The sequence below is a fragment of the Cardiocondyla obscurior genome, linkage group LG16, assembly GCF_019399895.1.
Source record: "Cardiocondyla obscurior isolate alpha-2009 linkage group LG16, Cobs3.1, whole genome shotgun sequence".
NCBI classification, from domain to species: domain Eukaryota; kingdom Metazoa; phylum Arthropoda; class Insecta; order Hymenoptera; family Formicidae; genus Cardiocondyla; species Cardiocondyla obscurior.
Genome location: NC_091879.1, coordinates 67,982 through 84,628, shown reverse-complemented (window position 1 = coordinate 84,628; position 16,647 = coordinate 67,982). Strand labels below are relative to the sequence as shown.

Here is a 16,647-nt window from a genome sequence, read left to right as displayed (position 1 = left end):
TCGCGCGGCGGACGGAATCTGCTATCAAGGGCGAGTCGCGAGCGATACTGCGCGGTTCTCGAATGGCGAAAAACGCGGCGAAAAAAAAAGGCCTACTCGACGCGAGAGAATTCGCTTTGCGACGAGTGGCGCCAACGTGCGTGTACCAAGAACGAGATACACGTATGCGATGCCACACGTCCGCCGATCAGCACCCACACATCTACCGTGCCGTGTGCGTGTGAACGCATATGCATATCGGTGCGAGAGACCGGTCGAAATCAGGCTTTAACGGCGGCAATTTGTTCCGAAATACACGCACGACGCTGCGTCGGCGAAGTGTTGGGGCGTTACACGCTAAACGTGCAACACCTGTCGCATATCCTCGGCCGAGGTTACAAAATCCTGAGAAATTTCTCTGCGACTTTTGGGAACGGTTACAAGTAAGATAATTTCGCAATAGGGTTAGGTTCCTCGCGCTCACGTCGATAAGCGTTGAAGACAATTTCTTTTTAACGAGGTCCGAGACCCGGTTAACCGAGATGATAGCTTAATCAATATTGATTTTATATCTTGAAGATAAAATGAATAAAAGTATTAAATTTCTCTTAATTTCAGAACGCAAGCTGATATGTTCAAGTGGCACGGTGAATCCTTAAAAGAATTTTGAAATAATTAAAGCAAGGAATATATCAAGTCTTCTGGTGTCTCTTGGGTAAGAGCGACTTTGTTTCCCGCGGGATAATCCTGGGCTTGGTGCAGAAATCCGCTCGCGGGAGCTCAATGGACACGTTTGCGCGCGACCAACTTCAACGGCCTCCGCTGGGTTCGGCCACGTCGTTAGTTATAGACCGTAATTGAGACCATTGAGGCGTAGAATATGGAACAGATCCTCCAACGTGACTGATATAATATTCAATAACCGAGTGCTCAAGGGTAACACTTGACACATATCTCGTTGGCGCGTCCACGCGTCCCCGTAGCGCGAGTTTATTACCCGTCGCATGATCGGTTAATGATGCCGCGATCAATCTGTGTGACACAAATATCCGTTTATGTCGTCTGCCCTACGCTGCCGCAACAAAGCGAGGCGAAATCGGGCTAGGTACTACGTGCGTATACGTATCCGTGCACCAAGTCCGCATTGTCTCGTTCTAAAGGCTGAAATCGAACGACGTGCGAACTGTTGAACGATTGTTTCTACCACTGCAGAGATAATGAGTTATATTGTCTGCTAGCCATTCGGCGAGACATTCGCAATTTATGTCTTGAAACTTGGCCCAATTTTGGAAGAGAGAAAGAAAGAGATTTAAAAGCCAATTTATTTTACATGATTCAAGAAACGTGGATAATGTCATTCGGAAGATCTTAGGATTAAAATTTTTTCAATTATCAAAACGAAACTGCCAGCGGCCTTCGGAAAGGCGGCGAAGTGGCTGGCGATTAGATTGTAACTCCGTCCCCTCCGCCCTGCGAAGGGTTGTCTTGTCCGTGGCGTGTCACGGAGCGTCTCGACGAGGCCGTGTCCCTGAGGCGGGCTTCGCGCACGCATGCTCCGACCCCGCGCATTTTATATTCATGTATATTTAGCCGCCAGGCGAGGGTTGCGCGCACGGTCTGACGTGGCCAACATCGTAGAGAACTCTCCCTCGTAGTGGCCTGGCTTACGTTAGCGGGTCGCACGCAAGAATTCAAAAGCATGCAAAAGCGAGCGCGAAAGCGAAAATCGCGCAGGGCGGCTTAAATCTCACGTCCAATTTACGCCACTTGCGTTATGACTGTTACCGCATCTCGTCACCATTGAGAATGTACGACTCATCCTGTCGCGCTTGCCTTTCATTTTGCAACTCATCCTCTTGCCTGTTATGCAGCATCGTCCCGTTAAGATCGAATAACCGACGAACTGGGTCTCATCCGCGTCTCTCTTTCCCTTTCTTCCTTTCAGCTGGTCCCGCAAAACCGTCTCAACGGTCAAGTTAATGAGAGAGAGAGAATAACGTTAATTACGTCGACTATATTACTTTGTTTTGCGATTCCGTTCCTTTTTATGATTATACATAAGTAGTTATTGGCGATTTATGAAATTGTGCCGCAATTAAATACTGTACATATTTTTATACGGGTGTAAAATGTCTCTGGCGCAGCAAAGTTCATCGAGCATTTAATATAAACATTACATTGCACGCGGGCAGGGTTATATTTAGAAAATCGATAGGTACATTTAGGATAAATGTCAAGATTAATTCGCACGTTAATAGGGTGGCTAATATAGAAATTTCACGCGAGTACGGTGCCGTCGAGGGTGCGAAATTATCGAATAACAAGCTACTTGTCAAGATTAATATTTTTCATTAAATAAAAAAGGGAGAGGACGTCCTTAAGACTTGACGCTGTTTAGCAGTTTCAAACGCACTCCAATTAAAATGCTCGGTTAAGGGGAGATCAGGATAAATTCCGCTCTGATTACGATCTGATTAGCGTTAAGTTTGGAACGAATTTGCGTATTTGGGACTCATTTGATGAAAGAATGTATTCGCGCGACATCCTTCTCGCATTTTGTACGTACATCTATTTATTTCCTCCTATCGCGCGGGGCACGTTATCTCGTCTCCACGTGTGTTATTAATATGCTATCACCGAAAGCCCGCAGAAGCGGGACTGCGTGGACAGCATCGCGACGTAATTTCGTCGAGATGAGGTCTGCTGGAACAGTCCTCTCTGTATTATACCGCCCGCCGGAGTCATAGACCTGAAGAAACCCTCGCGTGTGTGACGTGTATATTAATAGACGTTGAGAGAGAAAAGCGCGAAAAAGAGGGAGAGAGAAAGACTGTATTGAAGCATATCAACATCGTAATTCACGGTGTGGGCGTTCGCGAGTCTCCGTTCGTTGCCTACTACCTCTTTTCACCGGTTAATGCCGTTCGTTTCTCTCTCCACATTCCGGGACTTCGATCAAACAATGTCGAATAAAGCGATTTCAAGCCTGAACCCTGTTACAATGACCGCTCGCAAGTTGTCTTTCTTCGTCGAGGATAAAAAGACGTGTATAGATATACAAAGGAGGAAAAAAAGTTTCTTCGCGTTTAGTATATATTTGTTTGATTTATATTTATGTCATTAAAAAGAAAAATAAAAATAAAAAAAGGAAAAAGAATTTCACGAAATAATCTAGAGAAACTTTTTTCTTTTTTTGTTTTTTTTTTCAGCGTAATCTTTTTCTTATAAGAATGTTGATATTATGACAGAAAGTTGGAAACAAACACGACAAGGTGGCAGTCGAGATGTTGGTAAAAGCAAAATAGCTCTTATCTTGTAATGAATAGATAGAGCAACCGTGAATAAACACTACTTTCAAGTAGGAAGAAACCTGATATTTTTATCAGCGACAGCTGTAAAAATATGGTGAGTTTGCGAATCCGTGAAAGTTAGTTTAGTTAAATTTAATACGAAATTTTATTTGTTTCCGGATCTACTAATTAATTTCTTGGTTAATAATTGATAGCAATCATAATCGCTGCGCTTCGACTTATTGAAAATATAGAAAAATCTATAATTCACGTTGTAATTTCAATAAATTTTTAGTACGACTGATACATTTCAGACACACCCAGGGTCAAATTACGACGAACGAACAAAGGAAAGTCACAACCGGAAGCTGAGGGATGTCACAGAGCTGAAAAAAGAAGGAAAAAAAAAAAAAAGAACGCCGACAGCATTAAAACGTAGCGCTGAAGATGTACAGTTTACATCGGCATGTGTCATAAGTCGTCTTCCACTTACATAACAACTCGGATAATCCTCCTTCATGACGCAATTCTGTCTTTCTACACCGTTTATTAAGCAACAAGGATAAGGAACGGCGTCACAAGTAAGAATTATTTAAAGTTGGGCGTAAATAGGAAGCGGCTACAGATGTCGAGTATATTTCAGGACACACCCAGCGTTATTGTCGGGCCATCAGAGAATGTCGGATGTCGGTCGAAAGGCCAAATATGGAAGGGCTTGCGTGGTACGCGCGGTCGTGATTTCGGCCCCAAACACGAAGGAAACGATGGCAACAAAGAACCCGATCGGCCGAAATAGAATTTCGACTGATCGGTGTTTCCGTTCTCGCGTACCGTGTTCGCATCGTGCGGCGAACTTCGCTCGAAGGGAAGTTCCGGGCTCTCGGATGTGACTGTGCATGCAAATACTCGTTATCGCTGGTTGGGTCCTGTCGGGAAATCGAGGACGGGGAGGGACGTGTAATGCGAGATCGGCGCGGTTTGTGTAACCGGATCGTCCGCGATCGCGGCCGGGTTCGCCATGACACCACCCGCCGCCCGGAACGCAACGGCCGTCGCGTTGCATCGCCTTGGGTCGCGTTGCGTCGAGTTGCGTTGGCCGGACGGTGCACCGCGTTACGCACAGGCTCGTAGCATTCGGGCGACGCTTACGCGCTTTTGCGCGGCCATCGATCATCGACGAGGAACGAACGTGACGATGGTCGCGGACGAGAAATGAATAACGATTACGGGAAACGGACGTGAGTCCGTGCATTGCGTATGCATTGCCAGACGAGGCGATGGAAAGGAGGGAAATATGCCGAGAAGAATCGTGATTACAATAACGAGCGTCGCTAAGCCGCTCATTGAACCATTGTTTCATACAATACAGCAGGAACCAGACGCGTAAACCTCTAGTCGCGGCTTTGTTTCCTCAGGATTCTGAACAGAGTTCTAGACCAGTCGTCGCGCTGTTAATACTCGAGTCGTTTCGTATAATAAAAAATATATACGACGCGTCATATATAATTTAGCAGATGGTAAAAAATATTTTATAACGAAGTAAAAATATAAAAATTCTAATTTAATTGCAAACTTTTTTTTTTCTTATTTTTTTTTTTATTTTTTAATACGTTCAACTTGTTCCAGGAAAAAAGAAATGAGATTCTGCCTCCGCCTTATCGTCGGCGGTATACGGCTCTGTTCAGCTGACTGCGCGCGCATCGCCGATGTATTCCGCGCAACAACAAAAATACATCGTTCGCCGTCCGGTGCATTTGAAAACGGACAGTCGACGCGCGAGCATCCCGTAGAGTTCGGGTCGTTGTACGTACGGAGGAAAGGCAGAGAGAAAGAAGGAGAAGACGAGTGAAGAAGAGGAGGCGAGTCAGAGGCCGCGTACGGAAAAGGGGCCAAGGCGCGCAAGGGTTCTTCGCTTCCGTGTGCAGAAAAAGGCGTTCTCCCGTTTCTCCTTTGTCGCGTGGATACATCGCGGCAGACGTATATACGGTATTCAGTGATCCCCGAAGCGTATAAGTGAGAGTGACGAAAATGGTGTCCGGCGGCATGGCTTGCGTCAAGTACCTGCTGTTTCTCTTCAACCTGATATTCGCGGTGAGTAAACGACGGCGATAAGCTAACGGCACACACGGCGAAAGGGACCGACGCCTCTCCGTTGCTCTGGTTCCGCTATTCTTGGCGTCGCACCGTCTCGACGTTGCGTCGCGCCGCCTCGGCTAGCGTCGCGTCGCGTCGCGTCGCGTCGTCTGGGCGCTGGGGCGGGTGCAGGGCTTTGTTACGCACATCGAGGTCCTGCGGAAACGGAACAGCATCCGGGATCACCGACTCGACGAGCTTACGTACGTACGCCCAGCGTCGTCGACCGGCACGCTGACAAATGACGTGTCGCCTCGCGCGAATCGCACGTCCTGTAAATGATGACTCGCGCCAGGAATCGCGGTTTAATTTACGCCGGGAAGCTACGGTCGGCGGACACGCGAGAATGTATTCGAGTAAATCCTTGAACGTTCGAGATTATACGATACTTCTGACGGACTTCGGGGACGGGCGGCGGGTTTCTAAACGATTTGCATGCCGAGCGTGAGATCTTCGAACGGTAGATGGATCGCGGTGAGATTAATATCGGTGTCGGGTATCGCCCGCGGCCAAGTTTTCTGCGGTTACATCGGCACGGGGCAATCTTGGGCGTGCTGGATCGATATTACGCGGCACGACGGCGAGGAGACGCCTCCGGGATCCTTCCTATCGTTGGCGCGCGTCATTCCGTTTTCCGAGAGGAAAAACCGCTCTGTTTCCTCACGCCGACCCACCCGTCTGATAATCTATCGTCTAATGGCAATAATAATGCAATCGATATTGCGTGGCGTGACCGAAACCGCGCGCCGCGCATTTCTGAATAAATGATGTAAGTACGTACGAGGGTATCATTTCGAGGGAAACTTCGCGGTGCTTATGCTCCAGAGCCTCGCAGTAAGCGTTATGGATGAAGCGATCGATACCTCGCCCCCGTTCCCTTTTCACCCTCCCCTTGGGCGTTTAATGTGATCTAGAGTTCACCCAGTGTAACCAGGTGTGTGTGTGTGTGTACGCGCGCGCGACACTATTACGCAGAAAACCGTACGATACGTATGGCGGAATCGCGTAAAAAAAAAAAAAATTCAAGGCCGAAATTCCAGATGCGACGTAAATGAATCCCGTGCTGTTTTTTTTTCTTTCCTTTTCTTTTTAGCCGACATTTTTATCCAATCGAAGACTTCCTTTTGTCCGGCAAAAATAGAGACGCGGTTCGACGAGGTCAAGTGATCGGAGCGCCTAACCGATACCGATAAACGCGACGGAGGAGTCGTCTTTTACCTGGCTGATCTTCGTCGTCTCTGCGAGCGGCTGAGTGCAGCGGAGGGATGGGCGTCGGGCGCGGAAGAGAGAAAAGTTTATTTAAAGCCGACGATACCTGACGGAATTACCGAAAGCCGCGGGCCTATTCCCAGGGGACTCCGCGCGCGCAAAGCGGACCGCACGAACGGCCGAAGGAATCTGGGACACAAAAACAACCCTGCGAGGGACGGCGGGTGCGGGGTTGCCCCTCGTTGTAACGTTTAATGATCCGTCCAGCGTGAAATGCCAGCGCGGCGACCGCGTTTATACCTCGGGCACGACGGGAGAAACGATGGGTGGCTTTGTTCCTCGCAACAATCCAAGTCGATTTCTTCCTCCGGCGGAAAAGGGAACGCCATCGTTCCTTTTAATTCATCCAAGTTGGGCATCCTCGAATCCTGCGTTCGCAAACGTGCAGGAAGGATGTAGGAGTCAGGGTGATATAATGCTCTCCTTTGATGATTTATTAAGAACAGAACCGACTTGAAAATTTAGACAAAGTAATTTTTTTTTTTTATGGAAAAAAAAATAGAGACCAAGTAATAATAGCGTAGAGTTCTGGCTGTGAGGTTCAGAAATTAGTATTTAATATAGTATAGCTTCTTCACGAATGATAGCCTGGCAGAAATTAATTTTCATTGATTAACAAAGATTTTTATCTAAAAATTACAGGACTTGCAATAAATTACTTCATTCTGTAGTAAAGAATAAAGTAGAACCGTGATTTTTCATACTAGAATTGAGTTTCACGCGCAGCGATATGTTAAATATCAATTTCTGATGACGTGTTGGCTTTTTTTTGTAACGTGCAAAATGTTTGAATTAATTTCTAGCTAAGAAATTGAGCTTATACAGCGACAGCATTAGAGCTGCTCCTATTTTAAAGACTTGCTTTAGCTATCACAGCTATATATTAGCTTTTGCTGCTTTCTTTTTTTTCTTCTTCTTTTGTTTTGATTTTTTTTTCTTTTTTATATACAACACGTCGTCATGTCCGTTTTCTGCGATTTGCTTTCTAGGGCGGCCCAGATCGTATGGATCGTCGCCGCGCAGGGCACGTCCTCGTTGCTGAAACTTTTCAATAGATTCATACGTAAAGTTCGCCGTAGTAGAGTCACCTGTTAGCAACGTACGGACTGTCGAGGCGTCGCTCGAGGGCGAGCGAATCGACCGGTCGGCCGGGCACTGTTTCGCTGCCTCGAAGGCCTACTACGGGCGCGTGTAAGCGCGGCTGGGTATCGTAGGTGAGCCGTAGGTGAAAGACACGTCGTAGATAACTACAGGCAAGGGGAAAGAGGTCTATAATCTCCGCCAGAGACGGCGACGAGCGGCGTCGACCTTCCTCCGACACGATGTCGCCGTCTTGCTTTCGCTTTTTTTCTATATCTTTTTTTTTTTTAATTATTATTTTTTTTCTTTTTTTTCCCCTCCCTTTTCCTTCGGCCGCGTAAAACGTGAACTCGTACGCCTGAAAAGATGTCTTTATTTAGACAGATCCAGTAACGGGAATGGCCGACGAGTTCCTCTTTCTTGTCTGCGAGCTTCCGCCAGAATCGATCCTTCCGTGTAACGCAAAACAACACGCGAGAAAGCGCACGCGTTTGAAATTTCCAAAAAGTCACGCCCCCGCGTGTTCACGTCAATAATTCAGGCCTCTTTCGCGACGTAAATCAGAGTAATCGGCGGCTAGCGATTAAATGAAATTACAATCTACGGTACGATTGGTTTGGTAAGAAATGTTTTGTGTCGGATCGTTTAGATTCGCAGCACGAAAGCAATCTTGAATCTCAAATTAAACAAATTAGACCTTAATTGAGGCAAGCGGGCTCAATCATGCTTCAAACAGGGCTAAAAGTACGAAAATTTTTCCTATTTATTCCTTATTTGCATGCGTTCTTTATAATATTGCCCAACTAAAAAGTTCTTGAGCTTATAAGCCGGGACCTCCTTCGCGTTAGAAACTTTTACTACTATTTGAAGGCATTCGTGATCGCAGTTAGATATCGCTTCTTCTAGTTATCGTCAGCAATATGACGAAGTTACAAACGTTACCTTTCTAATGTTCATGCAACAATGAATTTCTTATACGAAAGTTTCTCGCTTTCGCAATCAACCGACGAGAGTCGTTCTCCCGTGGTTATCTTGCGCTGAAAGTCACTCGACGTAATTATAAATAGTTTTATGTGCTTCCCGTTGGTAAACAATGCGCTCTTACGTGATTCCCGCTTGCCAGATTAATATTACCGGCGTAGAAAAGTATTACTCTAGCAATTCGAAGTGTCGATCCTTCATTTCCTGAAAGGAGGCCAAAATTTGCTGAAAAATCTTATTAATATTCCTTTTTTTTTTTTTTTTTTCTTTTAATCCGAATACCTAAAGACTTTTCAAATTATCAACTATAATCGCAATATTAAATTTAAGAACTCTAAACGCTGTCAATTAATATGTGCTTACGAAACTTCGTACACGAGCAGTAGATTTATCAAATATTGTAACAATGATTCTGATTCTTATCGTATTTTATCATTACAATGTCGAATTACAAAACCGTGAAATTGTGTTCCAATCGTGAAAAACAATATTAAAGCAGCAGATAAACGAGCATTTTATCTTACGAGATAATGAACAATCGCCATTGAAGAAAATAATTAAAACTAACAGGAAAATATTTCATACTGTTTCAGATCACCGGCATCGTGTTTATTTCGGTGGGTGGAGTGATTCTGGTTGTTTATAGCGGGTACAGCAACTTCGTGGACAGTTGGTTCTTTGCGGCTCCACTCTTAATGATAGTAGTCGGTATCATAGTCTTCCTTGTATCATTCTTTGGATGCTGCGGCGCTGTAAAAGAGAACCACTGCATGATAATAACGGTATATGATTTTAAACAGGCTATTTTATTGAAATTCTACCAAGTGAATTCAACTAAGTAAAATATGTATTTAAAAAAATTGCCGGGGCAATGTCTTACGTATTAATTTTGATTTATCGTAGTTCTCGGTCCTGCTGCTGTTGATATTCGCTTTGGAATTGGGAGCTGGCATCACGGGTTACATGATGAGAGGAGAAGTCGCGAATATGTTGGAAAACCGTTTGAACGGTACTTTGCGACAGTATGAACTTAATCCGGACATTCGTCGTTCATGGGATATTATGCAGCACGATGTAAGTTCGTCAAATAATTTACGACATAGGTTACAACGATAAACTTATTGACCTTCGTTCATTGCTGTGAGAAAGAGTTGACGCATCATTAGGAAAAAGTTATTATTAACCAGATAAATAATTCAGCCTACGGCTGAGAATAATGTTATATTGGTTTTGTTGTAAGCCGTTAATAGAAGTTGTGTTTAACGGGAAATTAAAACATAATTTTAGTTACAATGCTGTGGTATGAAAAGCCCGGCAGACTGGCCCCATATTGGTTTCCGCGACAATACCGTTCCCGACTCCTGTTGCAAAGAGATTCCTGCTCAAAGCCGATGCGATTTGAATTCGATTCACGTGTACGGTGAAGGCTGCATGCTGAAATTGAAATCTGCTATAGAAAATAACGCTATGATCTTGGGAGGAGTGGGCATAGGGGTAGCCCTCATACAAGTAAGTACTAATTCAAATTGTCATCCTAGCTAATGCTACTTGTGGTTCAAATGTGAACAATATTGTATATATTAATTTACAAAAAAAAAAAAAATTTTAATAATATATTATTTGTAATATTAAATATATATATATAATGCTCGATAGCATTTTCATACGTATATTGAAATAAATAGTAATAGAAATGATAAACTTAGCTAAAAATTAAGTTATAATTTTCCTCTTTTCCAGTTGATCGGAGTAGTCTTTGCGTGCTGTCTGGCTCGCTCAATTCGCCGCGAGTATGAGACTGTGTAAGCTGATAGACACAAATTTTCATTGCAACAAGCCTAAAATGCACTTGTATAAAACCTGATCTATTACACAAGCTGTCACTTTTTTTTTCTTTATTTCGTTATTTAACCATGCACAATTATATATATATAAAAACGTTTTTCTTTCTTTTATTGCTTCTATTCTTAACACATTGCAAGGAAGCCGTTAATGATTTTTTTTCGTGAAAAAAAGCTCAAAAAGTGCGTGATAGGCAAAAAAAAAAGCAAAAAAAAAAACGATTTAAAGATCTCCAAAGAATCTCACTGCTATTTTGGTATTTGGGCCTTATCTATCAGGCATAAAACACACACATATGTTTTGTATGTTTTTACAATAGGCTCTCGAACAACTTTGTATATTAATGATAATGGAGTATTCATTACTCTCGGAGATCATACATTTTTTTTTTACAAATATACATCTGATTTGTTCAGTGTCATTGTGATACTGTTATAGTTGAGCCACGATAACTACACATCGATAATAAAATTATATAAGATATAAATCACTATGAAATGTACTGAAAAGCTTCTTTTTGTTTAATGTCTGCTTCACGTGAGTAATTGTTTAGCTTATTAGCGAAACGTGTATTTTTGTCGTTATATTTTTGCTTCATGATATTTCGCATGATGTAGTGTACATTGATATTGTTGTCGAGGCTCTGCTATAATATTCAGCAATATCATCTTCAAGTTTTAAGAGCATTCGCATCTCTTAAGGCTTCATTTTGCTTTCGAATCAGTACATTATTTTATGAGAGCATATTACAATTTGTATTTGCCGAGAAATTAGATAAATGTATAAGAACTTTTATTTGTTATACTTGATTATATTATTTGCATTAATACACACCGTGCACCGGTGTTGTAAAAATTATATTTTAATTTATTTGTGTAAAATTATTTAAGAATATCTAAAATTATCTAAGTTTATTATATTTATATACAATGATTACATCGCGTTTATTTTTATATCTCACGACTTATAAAGCACTTTGAAAAAACTTGCAAGTGCATATTGCTTTTCATACGAGACAAGTCAGTGGTTCCGGTAGCTCGAAATGCAAAATGAAGTATTAAGGTACACGAATATTTTCTCAGCATTAACCCAATGGTGTATGATAAAGGGCATTTCCTTTATTGCATGTTATATAATCCACTCAAAGAGAAAATTATACTTTAACCAGTTAATAGGATGTACTATACTCGTGAACTGCAAAGAAACTGTGATTGAAAGTAACATGTGTCAATGCGCAATTTGTTTCTTTTGGTTTTCTTTTTTTTTAATTTTTTTTTTCTTATTTAAATGTCTACTTCTGATTTGTGGCTAGATGGTACTCCTTCAGATTAATGAGAGACTTTCGTATTTAACAAATTGAAGAGACACAAAGAGAAGTGTTAGCCTCAATTGCAATTGCATGTTAACTACACGTATATGTTGCCGTGCGCGTACTGTGCGTTTAATACAAACAAGAAACTATACCTAACATTAAGATATTCTATTGTTTACCACAATGTAAAGTTTACATAGTGTTACAATCATGAAAAATGTCTTACGAGATGTATAAGTGTATAGAAATAGACGAAGATGTAATAGTTGTTCATGTTATATGAAAGTTATAGTAAAATGTGATCGGTAACGAAATTATTTCAACAAGATGACTCGGTTAAACGGCAATAGACGTTGCTTCAACTTAATTACGAAGTATCGTTTCCAAGCTGCCGGAACTGGCAATTAAAAAAGAAAAGAAAGAAAAAAAAAAAGTATACTTGTTATCGAAGTCTACATTTTAATAGTATTCACACGGAAACTGTGAAGTGTTACCTTTTTTTTTTGTTCTTCGTTGTTTGTACTATATATTTACAAAATTATATATCGCTTAATATGCCGACTAACTAGATGTTTCTTTTCCTCCAAATGTTTTACGTTTATACATAGTGATTTAATATTTTTACTTACAGCGAAACCACAGCACACTGATCTGCCATCAATTAGGAGGCATTTTTTCATAATATTGTTCATCATACATTGATTAATAAATACTTGTAGATTCATTACGACCGTAATCATTCTTATTGTGCTTACAAATATATACTCAAAGAGGAATGATGTCACAAGTATTTAATGTACAGCGATACTTTAAGTTAGTGATGTTTTCGTGTGTATGTAATGCATACGAAATTGTGCATTTACATATCTCAGAGAGACCGCGAATTGGCATCTCTCCTCTTTCGTCGCTTCGCTTTTTCTTATAAAATAAAAATAAAATATAAAAAAAAAGGAAAGTAATAAAAAGAAACGGAATAGCAATGTATGCTTTGAGTATTAACATATCCTGTTAAATTTGAACACGAAATTACTGCCAATATCTGCCAAAAAAAAAAAAAAAAAAAAAAAAAATCTATGTGAATGCAAAAACGAAAGAGATCAACTAGTCGAAAACGTATACGGTCTCGTTTATCGATGAAAGATTACCAATGTAACACATTGATCAGCCTTGGCACGCGCATGACAAGGTGCCTGTTAAATTATGTGCCATGATGTAACGTCTGATCTAATTTTTTTTTTTTCTTTTTTCTCGTGATACGTTTATACGAAGTTTGGTAATCTTTTGCGAATTGTGGCTCTTGAATACCTGGCGCGATATATGTCGGACTGTGACGTCGGAATCGAGAATTTACATGCCAGCATGTTGTCAAATGGAAAGATATTTGGATGTGAAACTATACTTGTAAAATGCCGGAAACTAAAACTAAGGCATACGCTGCCGTGCATACCAGTTTCATTTTCAAGCCACGCATTACATTTTATAACCGTTTATTAGCCGACAAGGGAAGAGATTAGTTTCCCGGTATATTTTAGATGGTGTGTCGACGCGATAAGATCGTTCTATTTGACAATGGCGAGTAAATATTTTCGCCAAGTGGTGCCTTTTCGACGTCGCGACTCCAACATGATTGCGGTGAGTAGGCGAGGAGCTTTACGTACAATCTGTATCATTGTAGAAAATAGTATTCCATGTAGCCATCATTCCTCTTAATTTTTTGCCAGATTTAAACGAAAGAAAGAGAAAAAAAAAGAAAAGCAAAGAATGAAGCGTCCCGCTTCCGCATAATCTTCCTCAGAGTGCGGAGCGGGTGAATTGCGTAACAGTTAACCGGCAGGCAAACTTGTGTTCTGATAATTTAATATTACCATAAAATAGTGTGTATTATATTTGAGTACATGCGGTCTTGGCATCTATTTTTTAATGCCTCCTCATCTCTTTTTCTCTCGACGAAAAAAAAATAAAAAAAAAAGAAAAAGGAAAAAAAAAAGAAAAAAAAACACACAGTCTCTAAATACTTATAATATATACGATGTTGTAGTAATCTTGTATTGAATTTATAATGATTTTCTGTGTTCTACGAAGGAATAAGAAAAAAAAAAAAAAAAGTAAAAAAAAAAAGGGATATCCGAGAAACGTGTACTCTTATTCGTAATCGACGGTGCTCCGTGAAATATATATTTACGTATGCGTGTATATACAGCGTCATTATGTAATGTGTATACGAGAAAAATTATGTACGAATAATGTAACGAAATTAGCGTTTTATAGCCGTTGCTCGGTTGAAACAAAGTTATTCGAATGGAAGCTAGGACTCTGTCCTGTCAATAATTTAATTCGCGAATGTCAGTGAACTCTGATATCGATTCTCTTGCGCTTCATTGTATTATACTGCTGACAGTCGATTGCCGGGGAGGAAAAACGCTCTTTGCATACTTTCGCCAAGCTTTAGGCGGTGACTTCGTTCGCGTTTTGGGACCAAAGCAAAAAGGATTGGCAATTAATTTTGGCCGCGAGTTAATTCGAAGAAAGAAACAATTTCGTGCAATCGAAGCGGAAACGGGAAGACCTCTCTCGTATTTGTTCGCTATAGGATTCCCTTTTTCAACATAGCGCAAAGACTTAGCGCGATGTTGGAAAAAGGAATCCGTCGGGAACTGACGACGGAATTACTTATCCATTCGCTTCCATTTAAAGATCTTTGTGAATTCAGTTTGTAGTTGACGCCAATTTGATGCCGTTAAATAACGTTCTACAAGTACATCGGTAATGTACAGCGTTCCCTCTTTTTTTTTTTTCCTAGACTTGTCCAATAAACGAGAGAGAGAAAAAGAAAAATTCCGAAATTTCACTGCGTCTTGTCGATTACACGAATTCAAGTACCGTACAATTCGAATTTTAATTATGTAAGTTCTGTAGTCTTGTGTATACAAATGCATGGAAAAAAAAAGGTTGCCACGACGTTCCTTTCGGGCGTCCCGAAGCGTATCGCCCGAAATGAACGGAGGCACCGTATATTTATTGCAAATAATTTGTACGTAAGAACAAAAGAGTATCGATATATTTGCTATTTTACAAATAAACGTCGGGGCGATTTGAATTTATCGGCACACACGCAGGCACACACGTACACGGCAGCGGGCGGTGGCGACGAAATGCACAAGATCTCAGAAACAATACGTGAACGTCCTGTAGGGTAAATTCGTAACTTGCAGAAACATTAGGGGATAATAGTCTACGAGATATTAAAGTGTGCCTAACATAGTAACGTTTATGTTATAAGTTAATAGAGATTAGGATGCATTTCAATGATATTAATCTAACCGACCGTGCGCAAAATGTAGGCTTTCGAGAAAACCAGCACCTTGTCCGCGAAACGTTCGCTCCTCCTTTTGATTGTGTAAAGTTCGTCAGAGATCTTTCAGTGGAAAACAGACAAAACAAAACTAAAAAAAAAAAAAGAGAAAAAAAAGAACAAAAGAAGAAACATTTCTTTCGAGATCTACTATGTGTGTATTAATTGTACCAGGCAACGCAAAAGACTGATGAAGATTATTGTAATCAGTATTAACTAAACATTGGTATTTTACATACAATATATACATATTATATATATTATATATATGTACACGTACACACGCTTAGGCGCGCATACACACATACACAGACACATACACAAGAAACACACGTACACGTATACACGAACGACTTTGTACTAAATTCTATTTTGGCTGCTTATGTTACTTTTATTATACGAACGTAAATTTATTAGTCGGTATCGTTCAAGCGATACGAGTGTAATTTCGTTAATTTACGGCGTTTTAGGAGCCAACATGTCCTTAGCACATCATATTCATCTAGCTTTTATGTATCCTAATAAATTTAATGACACTAAACTATGTCTTAAATTCGAAACCTTCCTGTCTCGGCAAACCTGATCTACGAGGGACAATGGAATAAGTATAAACTCACTCATAGTAAACCACAAGAGCACTACAACTACAAAACTGAAATGTACTAAAAAAAAGAAAGAAAAAACAAGCGGAAGGAGAGGTAGCAATAACAACCACCGAAGAGACCAGCGTATAATAAATTGTATTTCATTCGTTATATCATTAGTTAAAAGATTTATCAATATATAAGACTGACCTACGTACATTCGCTTCCTTTTTTTTTTATTTTTTTTTCCTTTGATATTCGTACTTTTTTGTACACGCAAACAAAGGTATTCATGGATCAGCTGTCTTTTACAGCGTATCGTAATTTTAGATCACACGGATAAATGTCACAATGGATTGCCGTTCCTTTCCTTTTACAAGAAACGCTAGCGAGCCCTCGGCATCCAAGTAAATTCTGAAAGGAACTTTGCCCTCCCCCTCTCCCCTCCCTTTCCAGCTGTGCCGACTTAACGCTTTTTTCGCAGACAACGAGAGATTCACTGACCGATACTCCGGTGATTTTCAATCAAATTTATCCACGTACATGTATCGCTTTATGTATAAACTATTTACGATCCCGGGGCGGGATTGAGGATATCTATTCTCACTGCTTTGATTCGTCACCAAGTTGAAATTGCATCGTTGGCTCGCGGTAAATAAAAAGCCAAAGTCCGCCGACTAAATTAAAAGTCCAAGAATATTCGATTTTTTTTTTTTATTTTTTTTTTTATTTGCTCTTTCGTCTCGTATAATAGGAACTTACGCGACTCGCACATTTTGCACATGCATTTCACGCAATATTTACACCTCTTGATATTTTTTTTTT

At 40.8% G+C, this 16,647-nt stretch overlaps 1 protein-coding gene and 1 long non-coding RNA gene across 2 annotated transcripts; both read left to right on the top strand.

Annotated features, from left to right (window-relative positions):
* The first annotated feature begins 12 nt into the window (after positions 1-12).
* On the top strand, positions 13-4,273 carry LOC139108767 (uncharacterized). The gene is made up of 4 exons (XR_011546716.1): positions 13-422; positions 598-694; positions 3,228-3,384; positions 3,584-4,273. It is a non-coding gene; the product is annotated as an uncharacterized lncRNA (long non-coding RNA).
* Positions 4,274-5,040: 767 nt separating this feature from the next.
* LOC139108759 (CD63 antigen) lies at positions 5,041-10,801 on the top strand. The gene is made up of 5 exons (XM_070667298.1): positions 5,041-5,360; positions 9,326-9,514; positions 9,636-9,806; positions 10,020-10,241; positions 10,473-10,801. Exons 1-5 carry the CDS (start codon positions 5,298-5,300, stop codon positions 10,536-10,538), a joined length of 711 nt encoding a protein of 236 aa, XP_070523399.1. The 5' UTR covers positions 5,041-5,297; the 3' UTR covers positions 10,539-10,801.
* Positions 10,802-16,647: the final 5,846 nt, after the last annotated feature.

What these genes read in the sequence shown, in the direction of transcription:
- LOC139108759 (XM_070667298.1), top strand. Translation starts at nt 5,298, where the DNA reads ATGGTGTCCGGCGGCATGGCTTGCGTCAAGTACCTGCTGTTTCTCTTC. An exon ending in ACCACTGCATGATAATAACG is followed by an intron (nt 9,515 to 9,635) that starts GTATATGATTTT and finishes GATTTATCGTAG; the next exon opens with TTCTCGGTCCTGCTGCTGTT. An exon ending in TAGGGGTAGCCCTCATACAA is followed by an intron (nt 10,242 to 10,472) that starts GTAAGTACTAAT and finishes CCTCTTTTCCAG; the next exon opens with TTGATCGGAGTAGTCTTTGC.